This window comes from Marmota flaviventris, chromosome 2 (genome assembly GCF_047511675.1).
Source record: "Marmota flaviventris isolate mMarFla1 chromosome 2, mMarFla1.hap1, whole genome shotgun sequence".
Taxonomy (NCBI): domain Eukaryota; kingdom Metazoa; phylum Chordata; class Mammalia; order Rodentia; family Sciuridae; genus Marmota; species Marmota flaviventris.
Genome location: NC_092499.1, coordinates 137,212,017 through 137,238,866, shown reverse-complemented (window position 1 = coordinate 137,238,866; position 26,850 = coordinate 137,212,017). Strand labels below are relative to the sequence as shown.

Sequence of the window (26,850 nt, the reverse complement as noted above, 5' to 3'; positions counted from 1 at the left end):
TTCCTGTTAAGTAAAACATTAACTGATTTTTCTTTAGGGATGATGTTCCAAAATATCCTATATGCATCCTTTGGAAATTTAAAGATCCTTTTAAATTCAAGTCTTCCAAAAGCATTTTTCCTTAGTTTTTAGAATTACTTTAGTCCTTTTAATTTTTTGATGTGGTTTTAAACCAATTTCCTTCTAGTTTAACGTTTTCTAAATTGGCTCTTGTCTGTAAATTTTAACACCTTCATCTGAGACTTCTAATATCTGCACCACCAGAAATTAAAGTTGATGGGCTTTTTGAAAAAATTAATATTAATCTCCTTGTTCTTCTATTTTATCCAATATTTGACTTTAAACTTCTCTCTTCTACCTTTCTCTATCTCAAATGTCTGTATCTAATAGTTGTCTTAGCTTTTTGTATTTTTTATCTGAAATACCTTTATTTGACATTTTTAACCATTTTTTGTCTTGTTTCTATCTTCTAGTTTTCTTCTAAGGTTTGTACATTCACCCTTAATTGCTTTTTTTTTCTCCTAGTTTTTTTTTTTTTTTGTTTGTTTGTTTCCTATTTTTGGGGTTTAAAATTCTTGTCTTCCTACATCTTTTCTATGTTCCTACATCTTCTCTATCTTTTTTTTTTTTTTAACCTTTCTGTACTTCTGTCTTTAAAGTTTTTCACTTCAAATTTTTAATCTTCTTTATCCAAATATTTTTATATCTTTTTAAGTAATGCTTTTAAGAATAACTAGGCTTCGAATGACGCAATCTTTCCTCCGCCATGAAGGCATCTTAACCACCTTCAATTTAACCTTTTAAAGCCTTCCAATTATCACCTATACTGTACTTTTAAACGTTACTTTTTCACCACCTACAGCTTCACTCTTTTAAACGAGGCTTAGATTCTGTTTAAATTGCTTAATGTTAGTTTACATGGCTGCCCTTCAACTAAAGGCTTTTTTTTTTTTTTACTCCATTAAGAAGCTTTGTCTCAATCTGCCATGTACAAAAACCTTTTTCTTCTTTCTTCCTTTCTCAAGCTTTTAAAGTAAGTCTAGTTTCCCCAAAATCTTTTTAAATGGCATTTTACAACTTTTTACTTTACCACACAGAGATTATCTCATCTAGAAACATTTCTTTTTTTTAAACCTTTATATTAAAATATATTTCCACATCTTGAATCTTTTTATATCTCTTTTGTAGCCGTTAACCCTTTTTAAGAATTTACATTGTGAAACAACCCTTATAAAATTTCTGAATTTAGACAAATTACTCCACTTTAATAAGATGAAATACTTTCATGTTTTTTATGGTACTATAATACTATAATTGAAACCCAACTGAAACTTCTTATACTCTTTGTATATAAATTACACCTGATAAAATCTTAACTCTTAGTAACCTTGTTTCAGCAAAGACACAGACACAAAGCAATATTAAACTTTTTTTTTCCATTTACCAATTTATGAAAACACACATAATGTTTAAATATATTACCTTATGGAACTTAATAAGTAAAGAGCACTTGATTTTATATTTAGTGGTTGATGTTTCAACACTTTAGCTTTGTAAATTAATCAGATGTCTGTAAAAACCAAGATCTTAGACAAGTGTAGTAAACAGAACTAGCCATCTCTTTCTTATTGAAGAAAAATCCTTCTACAGGATACCATGATGGTCCCATTGATATACTTAATAACTCGTCTTTAAAATAAATGAGCTACATTTTTGTATTGTATCAACATATGTCCTAACTGTTCTTGGTCTTACTGGGGTGCCTCCTTCCTCTAACAATTTCTCTTCCTCAGGGGCGAACAACTTCAAACCTTGAGTCAACCATTTTTCCCAGTTTGCCTGTGAAAGTTCTAGGGATAGGCAGCTTGAAACAAAAACAAGATAAATCAAAACAAGAACATATTGTTTTTTGAAATGGTCACCCATTCTCTCGCCTTCCCTCAGGGGCGAGTAATTTCACTTACCTCCAAGCTTCAGGCCTTCCCCGTACGGGCCGCCAAATGCCGCAGTCTGTCTGGGCACAAAATAACCGAGCCACCACAAAAACTTGTAGATTCCAACAGCAACTCTTTATTCCCGAACTCTCACCAACACTCTACACACACACGTTCTGGGAAAAATACACTCCCTCCACCAGGCTCTGCGTACCAATTCTCTCAGAACCCCGCGAGAACAACAGGAACTCAAGGAGCGGGCACCTGAGGCAGCAGGATATGCCCTAATCCCAGCAGGATCCGCCCTAAACCTGGAGCCACCCTATTCCAGCAGGATCCACCCTAAACCCAGAGCCACCCTAATCCCTGAGCAGGGTCACCTTTCAACCCAAAAATGCCATGCGTCATTCCTACTTGGTTATGGCTCTCAGCATCCAGTAGTTAATATGGTCTTTGAAACCTGACTGCCTGGGTTTAAATTCCTCTCTCAGATAGTATCCATGGAGCCTTAGACCTTCCGTCTCAGATGAAATAATGGGGACAATATTCATGTGTTCCTCATGGGATTGTGACAGTTAGGCAAGCTATTGGAAGTACTTAGCACAAGTACTAGCACCAGGAAGAACCCAATAGTGAGTGGCTGTAATGATGATGGGAAGCACCCAGCACTGTTTGAAACATCGGAGAGACTCAATAAATGCTAATTTCCCACCACCCTCTTTTCCCCAGGTCAAGAAGGATTCATATGCCATGGACATGCAGATTCCACTTCAGATCTCATCACATCTGGGTGTCACAAACTGTCACAGAACACTTCCAGGGCAAGGTTCATGACCCAAGACCAATGGCTTTCTTCTAGGAACATTGCTCAGCTTCAAGACCATTAACACCAAGCAGGAATCCAGTCAGTGTAGAAGAAAATTTATTCATTTGTGAAAACATTCTCAAAGTACAAAAAAGGGTATCAAAAATGTAGTTCAGGGCTGGGGATGTAGCTCAGTGGCAGACAGTGCTTGCCTCATATGCTTGAGGCCCTGATTTTGATCCCCAGCACCACAAAAATAAAAAAATATGTGGCCTGGCAGAGCAAGTCTGAAAGCAAAGGACCAATCAGCCACACTGTGAAGGCTGTGGCCTCCCTGAGAACAGCTACCCCTATGGCAGCAGCCAGGGAGGTCAGGAAACCCCAAGGGAACATGGAGTTAAAGGAGTAATGAAGGACTGGCACCTTAGGTGTGGGATGAGAGGAAATGGTGGAGAAGGAGGCTTGAAGCAGGGGAGAAGGGGCTACAGCAGAGTGCTGGGAAGAAAGCCGGGTGGAAAGAAGCAGGAAACAGATCGGAGAAAAGAGCCCACTAATTTCTCCTCAGAAGTCCTCTGTCTTTAGACAGGAGAAGAATCCCCCATGAAGCACCAAGACCAAGTCCAGTTCCTCCCAAACTGCCCCGGGGCACTTGCCCACTACCTGCCTCCAAAACAAGGCTGTCACTAGGGCAGGAGGTGTCATGAAATTATCTAGGAAGGTTGGACTTGCATTTAAGCCACAGTTTAGGATCCCTCCATCCACATCGTGGTTTTGGATTTGATTTCAGCATGCTCTAAATGGTATTCAGAGCAGCTGCAGGAAGAACTGGGTAAGGCTTGGAAGACTGGTCTCCAGCTTCAGCATGGAGGTCGCTGAAGGAAATTGTCCACAGTGCCATAGAAGACGCAGGTGGCCCCAGAGGCATCCGTGCTTCATGAATCTCAGTCATCCTGGAGCAATCCAAAGGGGGTAAAGTAAAGAGAGGTGAACAGAGCATATTTCATAAAAGTTTTCTGTAAGTCATCAAACTAAGGGCTCAATGCACGATGCCCATAGGACCCTTGGCCATGTGCCTTGTCCTCACATCATTAGAGCTGACCCCAGAGCCAGCCTGGCCAGTCCACTATTTGTCGACTGGCTTTATTAAGACAGAATCGGGTCTAGACCTTCCGCACTACCCGCCCTGGCTTTCTTTGGCCAAATTCATCTTCATCATGAGAGGAGGATACCAGTTTTCTTTAACTTCTTTGCTCTAACTGTTCTATCTGGGGTCTTTTTACATCAATTCAAATCTTCAGGTGAAATGTACTTCAGAAAATTGGCTTTGAATCAGCTGAGGATCAACTAGAAGGCTGACCTTCAGTATAAGAAACACTAGAAAGGACCAAGTCAGCCATTTTCTGGCCACATCAGGCAGGGAGCCCAGACCAAGGAGAAAAAAACACGTACTCAGCGGCTCAGAGGCTTCCTTTCCAAAAAGAAAGGTCTCCTTAAAGGAATCTCCCTGATGTTTATACACTCTGGGGAATTTTGCAGAACTCCATAAAAATTAGGGGGTACAGTTTATCCTGCTATGTCCTTGTCTGAGCCCCAACTACAATGAGTATGTACAAAATTCTAGCCAAGAGATAACAAGCACACCAAAGCCGCCTCCTTGTCTTACCCACTCCTCGTCCTCTGCCCCATCTCCCTGCTCTCGGATCTCCACTGCAGCCCCATCTGAAGACTTCTGGGCCATGATGTTGTCTGTCCAGGATGCCCCTGTCTTTTGGTCACCAGCAAAATTACACTTGGTCACTGTTCCAGCCTCCAGTTTGGCTAATGAATCTGAAAGAAGAGAAGAAGTTGAATGTCCTATCTCTGTGGTAGAACAGTGAGGGCTGGGCCCATTCTGGTAGGCCTAGACCTGGGTTAAGTCATTGTTCTCTCCAGGTCTAGATGTGGTCAGTGAAGCCATGGGTGTACCCCACAAATCACTAGATAGCAGGGGTTAGTCACAGGAACCTGAGGATTGGGTGGCACCATAGGTATCCAGGTTAATGACCCAGGGCACTTGTCTAGGAACTGAGGAATAAATCTCAAGGGGTTGGTTAGGTCCCCAGGGAAGGCTAGACCTGGTATGCACCCATAATTCTAAGCAGGAAGGGTGGAGAGCCTCAGAAGGGATGTTAAAGGCCCCCAGAGCCCACAAGAGGCTATCAGGCTAGAGTGAGGGCATACTGCTCACCTATAAAGGGGCCATCACCCCGAGTTTTCAGCCGTACCACAGCCCCTAGCTCAAGTTCCATCGCCTCCATCTCTGACTCAGGCATCCAGAACGCCACTGTCTGGTCGGGGGTGAGGCTCTCTGTCAGTGCCAGCAGCTCGAGCTTATTGACCAGCCCCTTTAGCTCCTCCATTGTGAGCCTGTCGCTGTCTCCCTTGGCTTCCACTTCTGCAGGCACACAGAACAGCAGGTTATTAAGGGTGAATAGCAAGGACTAACAGAGGGCCTTTTAGGTGATGGCTGAGTGTTTTTGTAGATCTAAGGATTGAGCCCAAGGATGTTCTACCACTAAGCTACATCCCTAGCCCTTTTCATTTTTTTATTTTGAAGCAGAATTTTGCTGAGTTTCCCAGGCTGGTCTTGAACTTGAGATACTCCTTAGAATCTTTGTGAGCAGCTGGGATTACAGGCATGTGCCACCAGGCCCAGCTGGCTGAGTGTTTTACATGCTCACAACCACCTGTAGGGTAGGGCTCTCAGTACCGTTCTGGTAGTATTCATCAGAGGAGCTACAGGCTGGACTTTGGAGCTGGGCTGCCTAGAGCAAATCTGGACAAATAACTCAACTTCTGACACTGAAAAATAGGGATAAAAATGGTGCCTACCCAACAGGACCCATTCATGGTGCCATAGCCTTGGCCAGTAGTCAGGATCACCCCTGGGACTCCCCCAGAAAACCTTGCTTACGCAGAGGACACTCAAAATGTTCCATTCTCCTCAATCCTTTCCCCTGACCAACAACTCCCAAATAAACCATCTCACCTACTTTTCAAGATTAACAGAAATCATCAGGTGGTATCTCTTGCTTACCTGACACCAAATACCTTGTCAATTTGCCTCTGACTACAAGACCACTCTCTTCTTTTCCTTCTATCTCAAAGGATAAGACATTCTCCCTCCTGCCCAGAGCCTGTCCCTCCATCTGGGTCCCAGAAATCCTCATTCCTCCAGGGCTGGTCTGTCATTCTATGCTCCCTGATCTTTCCTCAACTTCTTCTTGCATTCTAGTTTTGACAGCCACTACCCCAGACCCTGCCCACCCCCATCAGATACCTGGGATAGCTCTTCACTGTTAACCCTCTGACACTCTTCCCATCTTCTCATTCCCTGGACATTACCTGCCTGCCCTGCTAGCTCCCCACTCCTGCTTCCCTTCAGAGATGTAACACCTTCCCCATTTCCTTCAGACTTCTCCAGTGGTTCTGTTTCCTGATCCTTATGGGATTCTCCAAGTCTCCATTTCTCCAAGTCTCCAATAGAAGTGCTACTGACAACTCTAACCTAGTGTGAGCCAAACTGTGTTCTTCCCCCTAAACCTATTCCCCTCACCCCTACATTCCCCCAAGCCTGGCACCCAAGTCCAACTTCTGGAAACATCCCTGACTCCTTCCACTTTCTCCCTTCATATCCAGTCTAACCCTGAGGCCACCGTCCATCTCCATATGGAATTGGTCCAGTCTCTCACTCCCTAATGACATATCCTTCAATCTGGTCCTCTTATCTCCATCCCAGCTTACCCTAACAGCCTCTAAATGGCTTCCCTGGTTTCCAATTGATTCACTATCCCAGAGCATTTACAACCAAATCTAGCCAGGCATAGTGGCACACACCTATAATCCCAGCAACTTGGGAGGCAGAGGCAGGAGGATCACAAGTTTGAGGCCAGTCTCAATAACTTAGCAAGACCTTGTCTCAAAATAAAAAATAAAAGCACTGGGGATATAACTCAGGGGTAGAGTGCCACCTGGGTCCAACCCCTAGTGCTGCAAAAATAAATAAATAAATAAAATAATAAAAACAAATTTAATCACATCACTTAGCTACCTAATATCTCTCATTAAAGGGCTCCCCAGCAGCCTCCATTTAAGTTCAGCCCCTTCGTGCCCATGCCCCTTTTGCTACCTAGCCTGCACAACTTCTTGTCACCAGATCAATCCCTATCTTTTGATGCACTGTCTTCTCTCTGAAACATCCTTCCAAGCTCTAGCACCCAGCTAATTCCTGTTATCTATCAAGAATCAGTGCTGCTGGTCCCTCGTCCAATGCATGGCTGACTATGACTACCTGGGGCTCAGAACCCTCCCAGCTTCCAATCATCCACTCGTCCATCTTCTCTACCAACTGAGACTATCTTGAGTACAAGATGGAATCCTGTTCATCCCTGGAGTCTCAGCACGTGGGATGTTCACAAAATATTCAGAGAATTAATGAGCAACTGAAAACATGAGTGAACAGAATGAGAGATTCCCACTCAATCTCAAAACCTTCTTACCCAGCAGCAGAAAGCAATGAGATACCTTTTGCAGTCAAAATTGGGAAATGGAAGAAAATCATGAAATACCTTTCAAGGTCTTAATGTGCCTCCTTGAAATCCATATGTTGATCACTGTTATGGTTTGGATGTGAGGTATCCCCAAAAGCTCATGTGTGAGAAAATGCAAGAAGGTTCAGAGGAGAAATGACTTGGTTATGAGAGCCTCAATCCAATCAGTGAGTTAATCCCCTGATGGGAATTAATTGACTGACAACTGAACGTGGGTAAAATGCGGCTAGAGGAGGTGAGCACTGGGGGCCTGTTTTGGGGGGTATGTATTTCTTATCTCTCTCTGCTTCCTGATCATCATGTGAGCTGCTTTCTTCCACCACACTATTCTGCCATAATGTTTTGCCTCACTTTGAGCCCTGAGGAATGGAGCTGGCTTCCTATGGACTGAGACCATAAAACTGTGAGTCCCCAAATAAACTTTTCCTCCTTAAAATTGTTCTTGTCAGTTCTTTTAGTCACAGTAGTGAAAAAGCTGACTAAGTCACCAATGTGAGAGTATTAAGAAGTTGGGTCTTTTGGAGGTGATTAAGCCCTTATGAATGAGATTGACATCCTTATAAACGAGATGGAGGGAGCCTGGCATGGTGGCACATGCCTGTAATCTCAGCAACTTGGGAGGTTGAAGAAGGAGGATCATAAATTCAAGGCCAGCCTCAGCAACTTAGTGAGACTCTGTCTCAAAATAAAAATTAAAAAGGGTTGGAGAGATAGCTCAATGATTAAGCATCCCTGGGTTCAATCCTCAGTACCCAAATAAATAAGTAAATAAACAAGGTGGAGGGAGCTACTTTGCCTTTCTGCCTTGTGAGGACTTAGCAGGAAGGCACCATCCTTGAGGCAGAGAGAAGCCTTCGCCAGACGCTGAATCTGCTAGAATCTTGATCTTGGATTTCCCAACCTCCAGCACTGTGCATAATAAATCTCTGTCATTTATAAATTGCCCAGTCTAAAACATGGTTGTATCAGCACAAATGGACAGAGACAGGGCCCAAGAACCAAATGGGGATTCTAGCAGAAAAACAAGCTCCTGGGGGCTTGGCTGGGTCTCTGGATCTCTGTGCAAAGATAGTAAGAGTCCACAGCCAAGTCTGTGGACAGTTTTGCCATGCTGCAGAAATGGCAGGAGTCGGGAAGGCCAGCCTGGCCCCTGGGATAGAGATGGGGCAATGGGGATCTTCTGAGCAAGTATGGGGAAGGAATGAGTCCATCAGGGAACCTGGGATCAGACATCTGGAGTCAAGGCCAAACATGCTGAGATGCCACTTTAGAGGGGCCCAGAGGCTCAGAAGACAGACCTACTAAGGTCTTAATGTGTCAGAGGGCCCTGAGGGAGGAAGACTGAGGATACCTACTGTAGGATGACATGAGGAAGCCTGTGTTCACCTTCCTGGTCGCGCTGAAGTTGGGCTCGATTTCATTTCCCTTGGGGTCAAATTTACGGCAGTGGATACAACTGGGCCGAATGTACAGCACGTAGTAGCGTTCCTGGGGCCAGGGAGAGACAGAGTGAGGAGGGCTGCTCAACTTCCCACCAACACACACACTCTGGGCTCTGGGAGCAGCTTGCGCTGTCCTTGCCCTCTATGCTGGCGTCGAACTCAAATTTTTATTCATTCCTGTGTTCACTAGAGCACCTGCCACAGGGTGCACCCTGCCGGAAGTCTATGATGGGGAAGGCCAGGGTCTGACCCCAGGGCTTCCAAACAGCCAAAGACTGAAAATATATGCAGGAAACTGTAACTTAAGCTAGAGGGATATCAAATATCAAAAAGCAGGAGTACTGTGAAAAGGGCACTGAAGGGGAGCCCTTAGGAAGGACAGCCACTCAGCCCCTTTCAACAGATGTAGTGCCTGTGGCAAAGGATTCTCAGCCTCCTGAGCCTCCGTTTCTCCTATCACTTGGTAACAGAGTGATGTCCCCTTTCAGGAGTGTTGTATGAGCTCAGTGACATCCTGGAGAAGGAAGCACAGTGCAAAGCAGGAAGTGCCCTATCAATGCTATTTGCCAACTATTCTAAACAAAACAGGTGGAAGAATTGTCCCCCTAAGCTGTAGAAACAGAGACCACTTCCTGGGAGAAAGAAGGAAAGGTAAGTCTCGAAAGGTGAAGAAATCTGTGGTGGTAGGAATAAGGGTGTCTGGGACAGGTACACAAAGTAAAGGTCAAGAGGCCCATGTGCATGTTTGAGCAACACGGGACACTGGGAGGCTCCTGGGAGCTCAGGCTGGGAAGACAAGTGGGGCTGATTTGAGACAGGCCTTGAGCTGGCATTTGGAGCTTGAATTTTATTTAGTAGACAAGAAGGAATCCTGAAAGATTTAGGGGCAGCAGTGAGACCCTCAGAGATGTCTTTCTGGAAACAATTTGGCAGCAGGCCAGGGATGAGCTTTGGGGGCAGCCAGAAGGCAGGTGTAAGGTTTTGTCAGAACAAGCTGAGGACCCATCAGAGGAGGGAAGACATAGAAAGGAGAAAAGAGGGGAGGGAAAAAAAATGGTTAGGTAAGAGCCCAGCAGGAGGTAGCACTGCTTACCTGGGTAGCAGGGAGGAGGCAACAGTGGGGGTTTGCAGGCCAGTGACTGGACAGGCTACTTACACTATCATCAGGAATGAGGAACTTGGTAGAGGCAAATTTGGAGAGGGGCTGGGCAAACACCCTGCCTGTGTGAGCACAGCAAAGGCAGACAAGTCCCACACCAGTGTGGGGGTACATCAGGCCAGGAGACTGGGCAGGCTGGCTTAGAGCTCTGGCCTGCTCAATGCTCAGTAAAGAGCTGAGAGTGCTGGCAAAGCCTCTTTGGGCATGAAAATAGTAGTGAGCTGAGGCTTTTCTGTGGGATGTATAAGAGAAACAGGCTCCATGTAGGTACCAGGCCTCTGATCACACAGAGGGCATTTTGAGGAGCTGAGTTTTACAGACCAAGATAAGGTGATTAGCACATCTGTGTGGGGCTGTTTCAAAGAGGGGAGGAGCAAGGCTCTGTGGCACTTGCCTGTAATCCAAGCAACTCAGGAGGTTGAGGCAGAAAGATCGCAAGTTCAAGGCCAGCCTCAGCAACTTATAGAGACCTTATCTCAAAATAAAATATATAGAGTTAGGGATGTAACTCAGTGGTACAGTGCCTCTGGGTTCAATCCCCAGTAACAAAAAGAAAAAAAGAAAGAAAGAGAAAAAGAAATGCAGAACTAGTGCTCAGAAGAGACACAGGCTAGTATAGGATGGTGAATGCCAGGTGTGTCCATGGACACCTGAGATGGAGTGGTAATAAGGAGCATGATGCCAGGAAGCTGAGAAGACTAAGGCCAAAGGAGCATTTGTATGGGAACTGAAGGTCCAGGCAGCAACACAGACTTTACATTCTCGTTAGATTGGGTGGAAGGTCTGGTCTGTTTTCTCAGCTGTGACCCAGGCTTTTCTAGCAAGAACCAGGTACACCCCCTGTCTGCTACCCAGCACAGCCTTACCTGCCCTCTTTCTACTCACTGGTCCCACCTGATCTCTCCACCTGTTCTGTGAGTCCATCATTAAAGGGACTAGATCCCAAGTCAGAGCCCAGCAATAAGAAGATACCTCATGGGAAAGGACTGAGATGTTTCAGAGGGTAAGGGTGACCCTGTGAGGGCCACTAAGGACACATCCTCACCTTCTTGCCATGGGCATCTAAGATGCTATGCCGAGATACATCCACCAGTTCTCCCTCCAGCAGGACGCCATTCCCCCTGGGGATGAGAATGAAAGAAGGGGTGGTGGGTTTTGTCAGTCCTCAGGAAATAGCGATGACTCAAGTTCAGTGGCCCATGCCAGAGTCTGCATTGCGACAGAACCAAATCCCACCAGATCTCCAATTTGCCTGGCAGAGAGCAGCCCCTCTCTGCACTTCCCATATGGGAACCTCCATCCCTATAAAGCTGGGACATGGTCCAAAGTATAGAAGGAACCATGTCAGCCTGCCCTAAGACCAAGCTATGACCCCCTGCATTAGGGAGTCATATTATCTTATTAGTCTTCTTATCTTCAAAACAGGGAGAAAAATGGTTACCTCACACTGCTCCTTTGATGATGGCATGAGATTGTGTACACGAAAGTATTTTGTTGATCAGGAGTGTTTTAGTATAAACAAACATTTAATAAGTTTTGGTTTCTTAAGTTTTAATTCAGTGTGGTCTGTGTCTAACATGTTTACATACATATCAAAGTCTTGGAATTGTATCACAAGAGGGAAGAAACTCAATTTGCCACATATACCAAAAACTATTGTAAATTTCTATATAAAGAATAAAAGAGAGGTCTGGGGTTGGGGCTCAGTGGTAGAGTGGTCACCTAGCATGTGTGAGGCGCTGGGTTCCATCCACAGCACCACATGAAAATAAATAAAGTTATTGTATCCATCTACAACTAAAGAAAAAAAAAAGAATAAAAGAGAGGAGATCCAAGATGGTGGACTAGAGGGAAGCTGCATTCCTCGTCTCACCGTGATTTGGGATACAAGCAAAGGAAATACTGTTTCTGTGAGAGTTGCTGCCCACCAATCCGCCACCGTTTGCCACCCCCATGCCTTTGCCACACACTGGGATTGCCTGCCATTTCCCAGCAGACCACCAGCCATTAGCCTGTGGATCGCCACTGCCCAATGCTGCCTGGAAGTCCACTATCAGAGTACCCGCAGGTTTGGTTACAAGCAGCCACCACCATCTGCAGACACGGGCCAGGGCCTGGAAGTCCAGGGCCTAGGGACGTGCAGGTTTACTGCTGCCATCTCAGGGAACACTGGCCAGTCTGGGGATATGGGCCAGGACCTGAAGATCTATTCTCAGTGTACCTTCAGGTCTTGTTGCACCTGAGGGCTCCCTGCTGCGTGTGCTAGTGGCCACCATTTGGATGCCTTTTTTACAGGGTTGCTCCTTTGTGTGAGTGCATCCCTGGTGGTTCCCTCTGCAAGTTAAAACAGCATTGAGATCTTGGGACTGCAGCAAGGCAGAGCCTGGGGAATCTGAAGCCCAAATGCCTTAGATTGTGGCTGGGTCTGTGTGGCCCAGACTGGGCTTGGCAAGCCTGTGAAAAGCTGGAGACTGGGGGCAGGATCTGGGGGAAGCACAGGTTGGAGAAACTAGAGAGAACCAGGCTCTCTCCACCTCAGTGAGTCCTGAAGTGCAAGGGGATAGAAGGGGACAGCTACAATGGGTGCGAAGACTGGAAGAGGGTGCTATCAGCTCACCCAGCCAACCAGTCCAGCACCCACCAGAATGGAGCTACCATCAACTTTGACAACTATGGCAGAGAAGGGAAGCTAAGAAACTTTGGAACATGAATGGAAATGATTATTCAATATTCCATTGAGACTTTCCTCTTCTTTTTTTTTTTTTTCTTTTTTGGCCCTCTCTGTCTCATATCTCTACCATCTTTAAAAACAAACATTTTTCATGCATCAATTTATTGAGGAATGGGATGTCTGAATAGTACATTACATGTGTATTCTTATATTTTTACATTTAAAAAAAATCTACATATATTTCCTCTCACTTATTTGCCTCCCCTGATTCTCTTTCTCACTTCTCTCATGCTAACAGCCAACTTCTATTAATTCCTCCTTCGCTCTTACTATAAATTTTTACCTCTATCTTCTCTCCATCTCCCTCATAAATATCACATCCTACACTACTTCTGTTCCCTCTTTGTCCATCAATTGAAACAGTAAACCCTTTAAGCAAACTTACTGTTTATACTGTAGATAATAATTAAATGCCTCATTTCTGTTTATTGCAACAAAACTATAGATGCCTTAATAGGAGCTATTTGATATAAGGCTGTATATTGCTTGTATGGGTATGGTTAATATTGGTGTCCTCCTTAAAGGTGAGGTACTGGAAACCTTCATGGACACTCTACGATTGCAGGGTAGAAACTGTACTGCCTCAGATCCATAAAACTAGATGGGAAGACAACATGAAACATGAACAAACAAGAGGAAAAACCATCTCAACAAACCAAGATGTTCCAACAATAGAATCCATAGACAATACAGTACAAGAAATGTCAGTAGGAGTTTAGAAGGTGCATAGTTAGGATGATCTTCAAAATGAGGTATAGATAGTATCAGAGAGAAAGTACAGGAAGTGAAAGAACACTTCAATAAAGAGGCAGATATAATAAAAAGGAATCAAGGAGAAATCCTCAAAATGAAGGAAACAATAAACCAAATTAAAAATTCAATGGAAAGTATCCCAATAGACTAGACCTCTTGAAGACAGAACCTCAGTCAAGGAACACCAAATATTTACTTTTGAAAATAAAGTTGACTGTACAGAGAAGATAATAAGAAACCATGAACAGAACATCCAAGAATTCTGGGATAACATAAAAAGACCAAATTTAAGATTTATTGGGATAGACAAAGTTGTGGAGATACAAACCAAAGGAATGCACAATCTTTTCAATGACGTGATATCAGAAAATTTCCCAAATCTAAAGAATGAAATAGAAAATCATCTATAAGAGGCTTTCGGGACCCCAGAGGTACAAAATTACAGCAGACCCACACCAAGGCACACTATAATGATCATGAATAACAGATAGAAAGAGGATAGACTTTTAAAGGTTGCAAGAAAAAAATGTCAAATTACATATAGGGGGAAACAAATTTGGATCTCAGCTTATTTCTCAGCCCAGACCCTAAACACCTGGAGGTTCTAGAATAATATTTATCAAGCTCTGAAAGAAAATGGATGCCAACCAAGAACTGTAGATCCAGCAAAGCTAAGCTTCAGATTTGAAGATGAAAGAAAAACCTTTCATGATGAACAAAAGTTAAAAGAATTCACTATTAGAAAAACTGTGCTACAGAGCATTCTTAGCAAAATATTGCATCAGGAAGAAATGAGAAAAAAAATGAAAACCAGCAAAGGGAGGAACTACACTAAAGGAAAAGTCAGTCAGAGGAGAAACTAAGACAAGTTAAAAACCAAAAATAAACCAAAATGACCAGGAATACAAATCATATCTCAATAATATCCCTGAGTGTTAATGGCTTAAGCTCATCAATCAAAAGACATGGACTAGAAGATTGGATTTTTACAAAAGAACCAACGATATTCTGTCTTCAAGAGACTCACCCTCTAGGAAAAGACATCCACAGACCGTTGAAGGTGAAAAGTTGAGAAAAAACATATCACTCATATGGACTGCATAAACAAACAGGGGGTTCCCTCCTCATATCAGATAAAGTGAACTTCAAGCCAAAGTTAGTCAGAAGGGATAAAGAAGGACATTTCAGACTGTCTAAGGGAATCCATACATCAACAGGACATTACGATTGTAAATATTTATGCCCCCAACCATGGAGCATCTACATACATCAAACAAACCCTTCTCAATCAAGAATCAAATAGACCACAACACAATAATACTGAATGACCTTAACATACCTCTCTCACTACTGGATAGATCTTCCAAACAAAAACTAAACAAAGAAACTATAAACTAGATAATACAATCAATAATTTAGACTTAACAAACATATATAGAGCATTTCATCCTTCAAGCAGCGAATATACTTTCTTCTCGGCAGACATGGATCCTTCTGTAAGAGAGACCATATGTTATGCCACAAAGCAACTCGTAGCAAATACAAAAACGTAGAAATATTACCCTGCATTCTATCAGATCATACCAGAATGAAACTAGATATCAACAATAAAATTAAAAATAGAAGCTACTCCAACAATTGGAGACTAAATAACACTCTATTGAATGACAAATGGATAGCAAAAGAAATCAGAGAGGAAATAAAAAAAATGCTTAGAGGTAAATGAGAACACCAATACAACATATCAACATCTCTGGGACACTAAGAAGGTAGTGCTAAGAGGAAAATTCATTGCATTGAGCTCATTCATTAAAAGAATAAAAAGTCAACAAATAAATGACCTGACATTACATCTCAAAGCCCTAGAAAAAGAAGAGCAAATCAACAGCAAAAGCAGTACAAGACAGGAAAGTATTAAAATCAGCTGAAATCAATGAAAATGATACAAACAAACAACAACAACAAAAATTCAAAACATTGACAAAACAAAAGGTTGGGTCTTTGAAAAAATAAATAAGATTGATAAACCCTTAGCTATGCTAATAAAGAGGGAGAAAACTCAAATTACCAATACTCATGATGAAAAAGGAAATATCACAATGGACACTACTGAAATACAGAAGATAATTAGAAACTACTTTGAAAATTTATACTTCAATACAACAGAAAATTTCAAAGACATTGACAAATTTCTAGAGACATATATTATTCAAACTGGATCAGGAGTTTAACAATTTAAACAGATCAGTTTCAAGCAATGAAATAGAAGACACCATCCAAAGCCTACCAACCAAGGAAAGTCTAGGATCAGACAGATTCTCAACCAAGTTCTATAAGACCTTCATAGAAAAATTAACACCAATACTCCTCAAATTATTCCCTGAAATAGAAATGGAAGAAACCCTTCTAAACTCATTCTATGAAGCTAGTACCACCCTGATACCAAAACCAAAGACACATCAAGGAAAGAAAACTTCAGACCAATATCCCTGAGGAACATAGATACAAAAATTCTCAATAGAATTCTGGCAAATCACATACTAAAACATATAAAAAAGATAGTGTGCCATGATCAAGTGGGGTTCATCCCAGGGATGCAAGGTTGGTTCAATATACAGAAATTAATTAACATAATTCATCACATCAACAGATGTGATGACAAGAATCATATATATGATAGATGCAAAAAAAGCATGACAAAATACAGCACCCGTTCTTGTTCAAAACACTAGAAAAACTATGCACAATAGAAACATCTCAATGTTTTACAAACATACATTATAAAAGCTATCTATGCTAAGCCCAAAGCCAACATCATTCTAAATGGAGAAAAATGGAAAAAGCATTCCCTCTAAAAACTAGAACAAGATAAGGATGCATGCTCCCACCACTTCTATTCAACATAGTCCTTGAAATTCTTGCCAAAGCAATTAGAAGAAAGAAGTTAAAGTAATATGAATAGGAAAAAAGGAACTCAAACTATCACTGTTTGCCAATGATGTGATTCTATATTGAGAAGATCCAAAAAATTCCACCAGAACACTTCTAGAATAAATGAATTCAGCAAAGTAGCAGGATATAAAACTAATACCCATAAATCAAATGTATTTCTATATATCAGTGATAAATCCACTGAAAAAGAATTAGGGAAACTATTCACAGTAGCCTCAAAAAAATAAAATCCTTGGGAATCAATCTAACAAAAGAAGTGAAAGACCTCTACAATGAAAACTACAGAACACTAAAGAAATTGAAGAAGACCTTAGAAGATGGAAAGATCTCCCATGTTCTTGGATAGGCAGAATTAGTATTGTCAAAATAGCCATACTACCAAAAGCGTTATACAGATTTAATGCTATTCCTATGAGAATCCCAATGACATTCTTCATAGAACTAGAAAAAGCAATCATGAAATTCACTTAGAAAATAAGAGACCCAGAATAGCCAAAGCAATCCTTACCAAGAAGAGTGAAGTAGGAGGTACCACAATACCAGAGCTCAAACTCTATTACAGAGCTATTGTAACAAAACAATATGGTATTGGCATCAAAATAATTGGCACCAAAATAGACCAATGATAAAGAATAGAAGACACAGAGACAAACCCACACAAATACGGTTATCTAATACTAGACAAAGCCACCAAAAACATACATTGAAAAAAAGATAGCCTCTTCAACAAATGGTGCTGGGAAAACTGAAAACACATATGTAGCAAAATGAAATTAAACCCTGTCTTACTCTACACAAAACTCAACTCAAGGTGGATCAAAGACAGGCACTAGAACAGAGACCCTGTGCCTAACAAAAGAAAAAGTAGGCCCAAATCTGCATCATGCCTGCTTAGGACCTGACTTCCTTAACTAGACACTTACAAGCACAACAAGTAAAATCAAGAATCAATAAATGGCATGGATTCAAACTAAAAAGCTTCTTCTCAGAAAAGGAAACAATCAATAACTTGAAGAGAGATCCTACAGAATGGGAGAAAATCTTTATCACACATATTTCAGGTAGAGCACTAATCTCCAAGATATACAAAGAATTCTAAAAACTTAACAGAAAAAAAAAAGTCAATAAATGGGCTAAGGAACTGAACAGACACTTCATAGAAAAAGAAATACAACTGATCAACAAATATTCATATATTCATAAAATGTTCAACATCTCTAGTGATTAGAGAAATGCAAATCAAAGGTACTCTAATTTTTCGTCTCACACCAGTCAGAATGGCAATCATCAAGAATACAAGCAATGATAAATGTTTATGAGGATGTAGGGAAAAAGGCACACTCATACATTGCTGGTGGGACTGCAAATTGGTACAGCCAATGTGGAAAGCAGTATGGACATTCCTCAGAAAATTGGGAATAGAACCACCATTTGACTCAGCTATCCCACACCTCTGTTTATACCCAAAGGACTTAAAATCAGCATACTATAGTGATGCACCTATATCAATATTTATAGCAGCTTAATTCACACTAGCTCAACTAAAAAACCAACCTAGATGTCCTTCAACAGATGAATGGATGAGAAAATACAGTGCACATACGTAATAGCATATTACTCAGCCTTAAAGAATGAAATTATGGCACTTTCAGGTAAATGGATGGAGGTGGAGAATATCATGCTAAGCGAAATAAGCTAAGGCCAAATGTTTTCTCTGATAAGCGGATGCTGATCTATAATTCACACAGGGGATGGGAGGTAGGGAAAATGGAGAAACTTTGGATTGTGAAGTGGGGTGTGAATGAAGGGGAGGTGGTTTGAAGGTGGGAAGGATGGTGGAATGAGACAGACATTATGACCCTATATACATGTATTATTACAGGACCAGTGTGACTCTGCATCATGTAAGGCCAGAGGGAGAAGTTGTGCCCCACTTGTGTATAATGTCAAATGCATTCTGCTGTCATGTATAACTAATTAGAACAATTTTTTAAAAAAATAAAAGAATAGTTTCTAAAACAGAGAGAAAAAGAAAAAAGAAAGTATTTTGTAAACTTTAAGTGCTTACTAAATATAAAGAATTTACTTTTTACTTTAAGCAAATTTGGGGCCTGTGTCTAAGCTTCTATAAATTATCTTCCATTTTCACCTATTTTGAAACAGTTCCATATTTTTGTTCTCATTCATACCCATGTGATCATCAACCCAAAGAAATGGGTTTTGTCACTATAGAGGTGGGGAACTTGAGTAAGTTTGGAGACCAGCTGAAGATCAGAGGGTACCGCCCTCTGAGGAACTGGATCCTCCTCCCCACTCCTGATTCTAGTTTTTATAAAAGCAGATCCTAGGGGCTTCCTTTTTTAGAATCATATAAAAAGGAAAGGAGTGGGCACCACTAAAGATGATAGTGGAAAGGGATGGGACAAGAAGCAAAAACTCACACTACCTCACTTGCCTCTATCTACTCCCTCCCCCCAAATTATATTTTAAAATATTTAACTGATAAAGAATTGTATATATTCAAGGTGTATAATGTAGTAACTTTATATACATACACACTGTGTAATGATAATAACAATCAAATTAACAAACACATCCATCACCACCCATGCAGTACATTAGATCCCCAGAACTTGTTCCTCATATAAATCAAACCTTTTGATTATATCCTGGCTTCCTCCTTCTCCCCTTCTCCAATCCCCCATTCCTGAAAACCTCCGATCCTCTCTCTGCTTCTGAGTTACACTTTTTTAGATTCCACATAGAAGATTCTAAGGTATTTGCCTTTCTGAGTCCAGTTGATTACGCTTAGCATAATTCTTTGGTGTCTGTAATTGTAAATGGAATGAGTAATGCTTCTCATAACGCCGGGCCGGGCCGGGCCTTCCTTCTCCAGCCCGCTGGGGTTCCTCCACACCCGGCTCCAGGGCTGTTCCTGCGCTAGCCCAGCCCATAATACCGACTCCCACCGCTGTTCCGGTCACTAATGGCCACCGTCCCTTCTGGGGCAGGGCACAAGCCTGTGCAAAGGCCTGGAAGCACAGCAGCATGACAAATGGCTGAAATTTATAGCCAACTGAAGCACCGCCTTTGGAGCCTTGTTTGGAGGTCGGGATTCACTCCCCGCTGGTGTGCGGACAGGCGGGGAGTTTTAGGAGGACCCGCATCTTCTGGGGTTCGGGGGGCGCAGTGGGCAGGGGCACTGGGAGGCGTGGACTGGAGGCCCGAAAGGCGGCTCGGGCAACCGGGCTTTTCCTCCCCCCTCGCGTCCCACCCCAGCCTCGGAGCGGGGTTCAGACCCCAGGAGTGGAGGCAGCCGAGGCCGCGCGCCCAGGCCCCGAGCGCAGTCTACCCGCGGGGGCGGCGGGGACCCGGCGCGGGCTTGGCGCTCACTGCCTACCCCTGGTAGGTGGCGGGGTCCCAGGCCCCGGGCAGTCGCGCGCTCTGCACCGCCTTGTTCCGGAGGGCGCTATCGTGATAGATGCGGCTCATTATTCCGACCGCCGAGGCCACCGGGTGCGGTGCCGGGAGCAGCGGGCGCACCCGGGGTGCACAACGCGGGGAGGCGCCAGGAGGCCGCGCCGGGATCAGCACCGCCAGGCCCTCAGGTCCCGCCCGCGCGGCTCGGTCTTGGGCGTTCCCGGCCGGGATTTAAAGGGGCCGAACTCCACTCCCGCCCGCCACACGCTGCGCGGTGCGGGAGCGAGGAGGGGGGTTACGGAAGCACTCGAGGCTAGGGGCTTATCACCAGTCACGTCCTTCTCTTCCTTCTCTTTGCTCTCCTCGTTAATAAAAAGGAAATTCCTGCCCCAGCGCACACACAAAGGGGGAAATTGAGGCCCAGAGATCCTACAGGATCTTTCTTAGGATTAGCTCGGGAAGGATGTTTTTCCAGGGATCAGGAATGGGGAAGAGGGAAAAGCCCTTAGGGAGGAAAGAGTGGTCAGCAAAGAAGCAACCTTTTCTGCCGGGTCCGCAGTCCCACAATAGCTGGGGGAGGAGTTCCAGGGATCAATGATGAAGGAATCTGGGATTGGGTGTCAGACTAAGACACACGGAAGTTTGGATCCCTGCCGTAGGTGAGAGCTTGGTTAAGTTCCTCAGCCTTTCTGAGCCCTCGCTTCTTTGTAGAATGGATCAGTATCAGAGCGGTTCTAAAAATGCATTACCTTTCTGTAGCGTGCTTTATCCGCCCACCCGCCCTCTTCCCACACAGTTCCTGGTCTCCTCCGACCCTGGGATTGTTGGGAAGCCTTAACTCTCTGCTTTGGCCGGTTCGTGGCAGTCCCTGGGGCAAACGGGCTCATTCGAGGGATCCAAGTATGCCCTTTGGGATAACACTGAAAGGGGACGCAACCAAGCAGACACCTGGGAGGATGAGCTGTCAATGTTGGAAGAAACATCCTCTCCCACACACAGGACATTCTGAGTCCCAGGCACTTTAGCTTTCAAGAGCCCCTGTCCTCCATTAAGAGTTTTTTTAAATTCTATTTTAGCACTGGGTTAGTATAAGAATGAATATATTAATATTATATATTAAAACTTTTATTCGGCCTAAATTTTTTTAAAAGAAATTAATATGGGCACCGGTGGCCCCTGCCGTACTCCAGCTACTCAGGAGACTGAAGCAAGAGGATAGTAAATTTGAAGCCAGGCTGAGCAACTTAGAAAGATCCTGTCTCAAAAAAATAAAAATAGAGGGGCCTGGGGATGTGGCTCAAGCGGTAGCGCGCTCGCCTGGCATGCGTGCGGCCGGGGTTCGATCCTCAGCACCACATACAAACAAAAAAAACAAAGATGTTGTGTCCGCCGATAATTAAAAAATAAATATTAAAAAAATAAAAATAGAAAAGCCTGGGAATGTAGCTCCTGGTAGAGTGTGCCTGGGATCAATACCCAGTACTAGAAAAAGAGAGAAGAAAGAAAAAGAAAAAAGGCCCCTAAAAGTACAATGGGACCTAGGCATTGTATCCAATGGATTAGTCAGCCCCACCCTCTATCTGGCCTACCTGGTTGTTCAGTTCATGTTCCAGAAAGAAGGATAAAGAAAAGACCTACTGGGAAGTCCCTCTGGGAAGAATGGTCCTTTGACCTTGTCTCCTCAACAGTCTCCCAGCTAATGGGCAGGCTGAGGCAGGAGGATGAAGTTCTGAGGCCAGTCTGGGGAACTTAGCAAGACCCTGTCTAAAAATAAAAATACCTGGGAATGGAACTCAGTGTTAGAGTGCATAGCCTAGCATGTGTGAGGCCCTGTGTTCAGTCTGTAGCCCTCCAAAAATAAATAAGTAGAGATACTTTAATTAAACCTAAAAATTTTAATTCAATTTTTTAGTCCCACTGGCTGCATTTAAGTGCTTCACAGCAACATGTGGTTAGTGGCTACCATTTTAGACAGCACAAATGCAGAACTTTGTAATCCTCGCAGAAAATTCTATGGACAGGGCTGCTCTAAGTCCTTTCTTATAAAACAGTTATCTCCTTATTAGGCTCTACAAATTCACCCCATTAACACAATCTACAGACCAGGCATCAGCAAGGCAGAGGAACCTAATAGAACAAGAAAAAAACTTTTTTAAAGTTTTTGATATTTATTTTCTTAAATTGATTGTTTTGAGGGAAACAATCCAGAACTTTGATGGATTTTCTTTAGATAATTTACATTTATAAATGTCTTTCTGCTAAATTATAAACCATTGCACCAGGCATGGAGGTACCCACCTGTAATCCCAGTGATTCAGGAGGCTAAGACAGGAGGATCAAAAATTCAAGGTCAGCCTCAACAATTTAGCAAGACCCTATCTCAAAATGAAAAATAAAAAGGCTGGGATGAAGTTCAGTGGTTAAATGCCCCTAGGTCCCCAATATCAAAAATAAATGAATAAATAAATAAGATCAAGGATGTGACTTAATGGTAGAGCACTCCTGAGTTCAATTCCCAGATGATGATGATGATAATAATAATAATAAACCAAGAGGTACACCATGGAGAAAATTATAAAGTTATCTAAAGTTAATACTATATAACATTTGAATCTTGCTGCTAATTGACACCACTTGCTGTGATTTTTGCCATCATCACACTTTCTTTTACAATTTTGTCTTTTTATATTATTAGCAGAAGCAGATTTATAGGTGGAAAGATTTAAACCTCCAATCCCTCAGTCCATGTTTTTTTTGTTTTGTTTTGTTTTTGGTGGTGGTGGTACTGGGGATTAAACTCACATCTCATATGCACTTTACCACTGAGTTACATCTTGTTTTATTTTTCAATTTTGAGACAGGGTCTCACTAAACTGCCCAGACTGGCCTTGAACTTTTGATTCTCCTGCTGCAGCCTCCCAAGTTGCTGAAATTACATGCATGTAATGCATGGACCCACCATGGACCTCTTTTGAGAACAGCAATGGATGAACCTTACAATAGGGTCACATCAGCATGTGCTTTTGTAAAATTTTCATATATAAGGTAGTTTCACATCAATCAGTTAAGATCACCATCTCTTTTTGCCCAGAATTCTCCTTTGCCTCATGTAGGTTGATGGGGGAATGAGATCTAAGTGAGGGGACATTGATGTGGATGTGTTTAGTGTGGGTTCAATGGAATCAGTTCATGTGGTCTGTAGTCTTTCCACCTTAGTGGAAGATTGCCAGCCATCTTAGTGTAGGGATTCACTACCCCGCTCTGAGATGCCTTACCTGGTACAGGGCACAAAAAAGGTGATTCATCACAGTAGAAACGTGCCCTACAGTGCCCAGCACTGAGACTTTGTGGGTAATAAAGAAGAAACAAGATGTGAAATATAAAGAGCCAGAAGCTGGTATGTAGAAATTTATTCCAGTCACTAGACAGGTGAAACTGTAAGTGAAGGATATGTTTCTCATTAACCCTAGTCCAAATCAAAATTCTCTCAGGAATGCTCTCATTAAAGTGGTGTATGTAATTACAAGCACACCAACCTTTCTGTTTCCCTTTCTCTGGTCATTGGGCAAAATAAAATTCATCAGGATTCCTGTGGAGGGAACACAGAAAACAATAAAGCAAACAAGAAGAGCATTTGTGTGTGGATTTGTAGGTTTCATGCATCAGATCACATCTTAACATATCTGACACATCTTGTCTTGACAAAGTCTGGTGGTTCCAGAAGAAACAGCTTGCTAAATTGCCATCAATGCAGTGAAACAGCCTGCAGAATATACACATCCACACCACAGAGTAAAAGATACAAAACAAAGGAAGCACTCGAGAGAGAAAGCATGACATAAAATAAGATGCCAGAAGGAGAACCAAACCTATTCATCATGCCACATCAATAAAGGCAAATGAAATAAACCTTGTTTGGAAAGAAAATCTATAATATGCCTTTCAATTGGACATCTTCTGTGCCTCTAAGTGTCACATTTCTGCAGGTCTGTCCTGGCCTCTCTGTAGTGACCAATGTGGCTTTACCATCCACTGACTTCACATAGAAACAACACTCCACGCCTCACTTCTTGGTCACTTTACCCCTGAGACAGATGGTCCCAAGAGTGTTGCTAGAAAAAAGACTCCTAGGACAGGATTGTGAAACTGAATTGCTTTCTGTTTTGATGGAATAGGGGCACTCTAACTAATGGTGAGTGAGTGCTGATCACTCTTGGCATAAAGTAGCATCAAAATTACTAAGGTTGTCACCTCTGGCTAGTTGGGGTGAGGTGTAGGTGGAAGGTGAAATTGGGCTGGAAAATGGAGTGCCTGTGGCACTTGTCTGATATGGGGGCAATGATCATTAGAAGAAATATAGAGTAGGCCAACTTTTTTAAAAAATATATATTTTTTAGTTGTCAATGGACCTTTATTTTTATTTATATGTGGTGCTGAGAATGGAACCCCCGTGCCTCACACATGCTAGACAAAGGCTCTACCACTGAGTCACAACCCCAGCCCCAAGGCCAGCTTTTTTGGGGGGTGGAGCCACATCTCCAGCCTTATTTTGTATTTTATTGGAGAGACAGGGTCTCACTGAGTTGCTTAGTGCCTGGCTTTTGCTGAGGTTGGCTTTGAACTCAAGATACTCCTGCCTCAGTCTTCTGAGCTACTAAGATTATAGGTATGCACCACCGCACCTTGCTGTTTGCAGGTTTTTTTAGATAAAAAAAAATTGTATTTACTTAGAAGCATTTAGAATATCAACGATTGAAACTTTTTTTTTGCAATTACAGAGTGATATTCAGTTAAAAGAAGAACAATTATCTCATATAAGCTGCATCAGAGACAACTGAAGATGAAAAACTACTGTGCCCATATATAACTAATTTGTGCTGGGCACCAACAAGAACTTGTTTTAAATTTCCAAGCCAATTTACAACCCCCATCCTGTACCAGGCAAGGTTAGTGGTGAGTGAAAATACCACCAGGACAGAGCTATCTAAAGATGCATTCAGTAGTGTGTTATCTATACAAAAAAAAAAAATGACATTGTACAGTTTAAAAACAAATCTTACACAGCCTTGCATTTCAATTTTTTTTCTTTAAAAGGAGTAAGTTGTGTACAGGAGGGTTAAATGTTTTATAGAAAAAAAAACTGCGCTAGAACCAACTTATTCATCCTCATCATCTTCTTCATCTTCCTCCTCTTCCTCCTCTTCCTTCTTTTTCTTGCTTTCTTCAGCCTTGACAGCTCCCTTTCTTGCTGCATCAGGTTTTCCTTTAGCTCGGTAGGCAGCAATACCCTTTTTGGATTTTTTCTTCAGTGGGGCAGTTTTGTTTTCGAAGGCTGCTTGTCACCTGCAGCAGTGTGATTCCACATCTCACCCCGTTTCTTTGCAGCATCACCAATGGATAGGCCAGGGTGTTCTCCCTTGATGTGGGGGCAATACTCAGAACAGAACAAGAAGAAGGCCGAAGGAGGCCTCTTGGGTGCATTGGGATCCTTGAACTTCCTGTTTGTTTCCCCTTTGGAGGGATATAGGTTTTCATTTCTCTTTCATAACGGGCCTTGTTCACCTTTCCCAAGTCTTCAAATTTTCCTTTCTCTTTAGCAGACACGGTCTTCCACCTCTCTGAGCACTTCTTAGAAAACTGAGAAGTTGACTGAAGCATCTGTGTGCTTCTTCTGTGCTCCTCCCGGCAAGTTTGCACAAAGAATGCATATGATGACATTTTGCCTCTCAGCTTCTTAGGATCTCCATGTTTAGTTATTTTTTTCTCAGCGAGGCACAGAGTCGCCCAGTGCGGGTCCGCCTCTCACTTGCTCCTGTCTCTGCTGTCTCTGTGGAACTCAACCTAATGCAATGGCTGTCGCTTTTTACAGTTTTTAAAAACATTCTTATGTCTTAAAGTTTCAAGGTCAACTGCTAAAATTAAGCTCAGCAACTGATTGTAAAAGTGACGGAGCTACCAATGGCGGCTGGAAGTGCAGTCCTGGTAGCTCTCGTGTCCCATTCAAGGCCCACCAGGAAAAAGGTGGAGCTTGGGTCAGGGGCATGGGGTAGGTGAGCCTCAAAACCTTGTACCTTGAGAAACTTGAACGTGAAATCTTGAGTGTGAAACTTGCACATGACAATGGGATGGAGATGCCAGAGCTTCCCTGACACAGTTCTAAGAAAGAGGTCACAAGATTCAAGGAGAGAGGAACATTAGAGTGCATCTACTAGGTAAGACCTAAGACCCCACCATATGACCTTTCCAGGCAGGCCTAGAAAAAATAAGGTAAGTATTTTTGAAATGCCCTGTAGGGCTGATAGGAGTAGACACTGCCAATGAACCAGACGCCCAAGTAAAAGTGTATTAGATACTTGGGATGGCAGAGGCCATTTATGGAGCCCTTCCCTGCCAGGCCAGGTAGATGTAATTACTGGAAGGGGCTGCAAGGACAGTGCAGGCAGTTAGGATGCCTTGGAAAGCTTTGTGGTTTGATAGTGTCAATGTGGATTGACAGCCCATAAGGGTGATGCTTGATTTGTGTTAAAAAAAAAAAAAAAAACAATCTAGCACTAAGGGGCAAAAGACTTATTCTCTCTGAAAAGGAAAATTCTAGTACCTACTTCATTTACTACCCTGAATAAATTTTTGGATTGATCAGAGTCTATTAGCTGGAGGAGAGGCTGGGCTTCCTTGAGGAACACCATCTTAAGTAGTATGCTGGTCATCTTTCTCCCAGAGTATCAGTGGCCACTTGTCTGAATAACTGTGCACTAGGGCAAAGAGACTACTCAGAATTTTACAGGATTGTTAAATATGGTTCTTAAGTTGGGGAAGTGGGCAATGAGGAGACCTACAATGCTATCATGGTATTTGTGGAGCCAGGCACAGTAGTGCACACCTGTAATCCTAGTTACTCAGGAGGCTGAGGCAGGAGGATTGCAAGTTTGAGGTCAGCCTTGGCAATTTAGGGAGACTCTGTCTCAAAATAAAACATAAAAAGGGCTGGGGATATGGCTCAGTGGTAGAGCAACCCTGGGTTCAATTCCTAGTGCCAGAAAGAAGAAGCAGAGGAAGAGGAAGAAG

The 26,850-nt window shown here is 42.8% G+C and overlaps 1 protein-coding gene and 1 pseudogene across 2 annotated transcripts; both read right to left on the bottom strand.

Annotated features, from left to right (window-relative positions):
• Positions 1–2,839: 2,839 nt before the first annotated feature.
• On the bottom strand, positions 2,840–19,955 carry Arpin (actin related protein 2/3 complex inhibitor). Of its 2 annotated transcripts, XM_027920337.2 has the most exons (6): positions 19,766–19,955; positions 10,975–11,050; positions 8,684–8,816; positions 4,967–5,173; positions 4,403–4,566; positions 2,840–3,689 (listed from the first exon to the last, which is right to left on the bottom strand). In XM_027920337.2, exons 1-6 carry the CDS (start codon positions 19,855–19,857, stop codon positions 3,681–3,683), a joined length of 681 nt encoding a protein of 226 aa, XP_027776138.2. In that variant the 5' UTR covers positions 19,858–19,955; the 3' UTR covers positions 2,840–3,680. The 2 variants fall into 2 exon arrangements, with proteins under 2 accessions (XP_027776138.2, XP_071464724.1); XM_071608623.1 differs by lacking the exon at positions 10,975–11,050 and having other exon boundaries at positions 19,766–19,840.
• A 4,986-nt stretch (positions 19,956–24,941) lies between these two features.
• On the bottom strand, positions 24,942–25,828 carry LOC114107971 (high mobility group protein B1-like; annotated as a pseudogene).
• Positions 25,829–26,850: the final 1,022 nt, after the last annotated feature.

Excerpts from the sequence above, each read along its gene's own strand:
- Arpin (XM_027920337.2), bottom strand. The coding sequence starts at position 19,857 with ATGAGCCGCATCTATCACGATAGCGCCCTCCGGAACAAGGCGGTGCAG. Across the intron at positions 11,051-19,765 it reads GACCCCGCCACCTACCAGGG|GGGGAATGGCGTCCTGCTGG; the intron begins GTAGGCAGTGAG and ends TCTCATCCCCAG. Across the intron at positions 4,567-4,966 it reads GGGTGATGGCCCCTTTATAG|ATTCATTAGCCAAACTGGAG; the intron begins GTGAGCAGTATG and ends CTCTTCTTTCAG.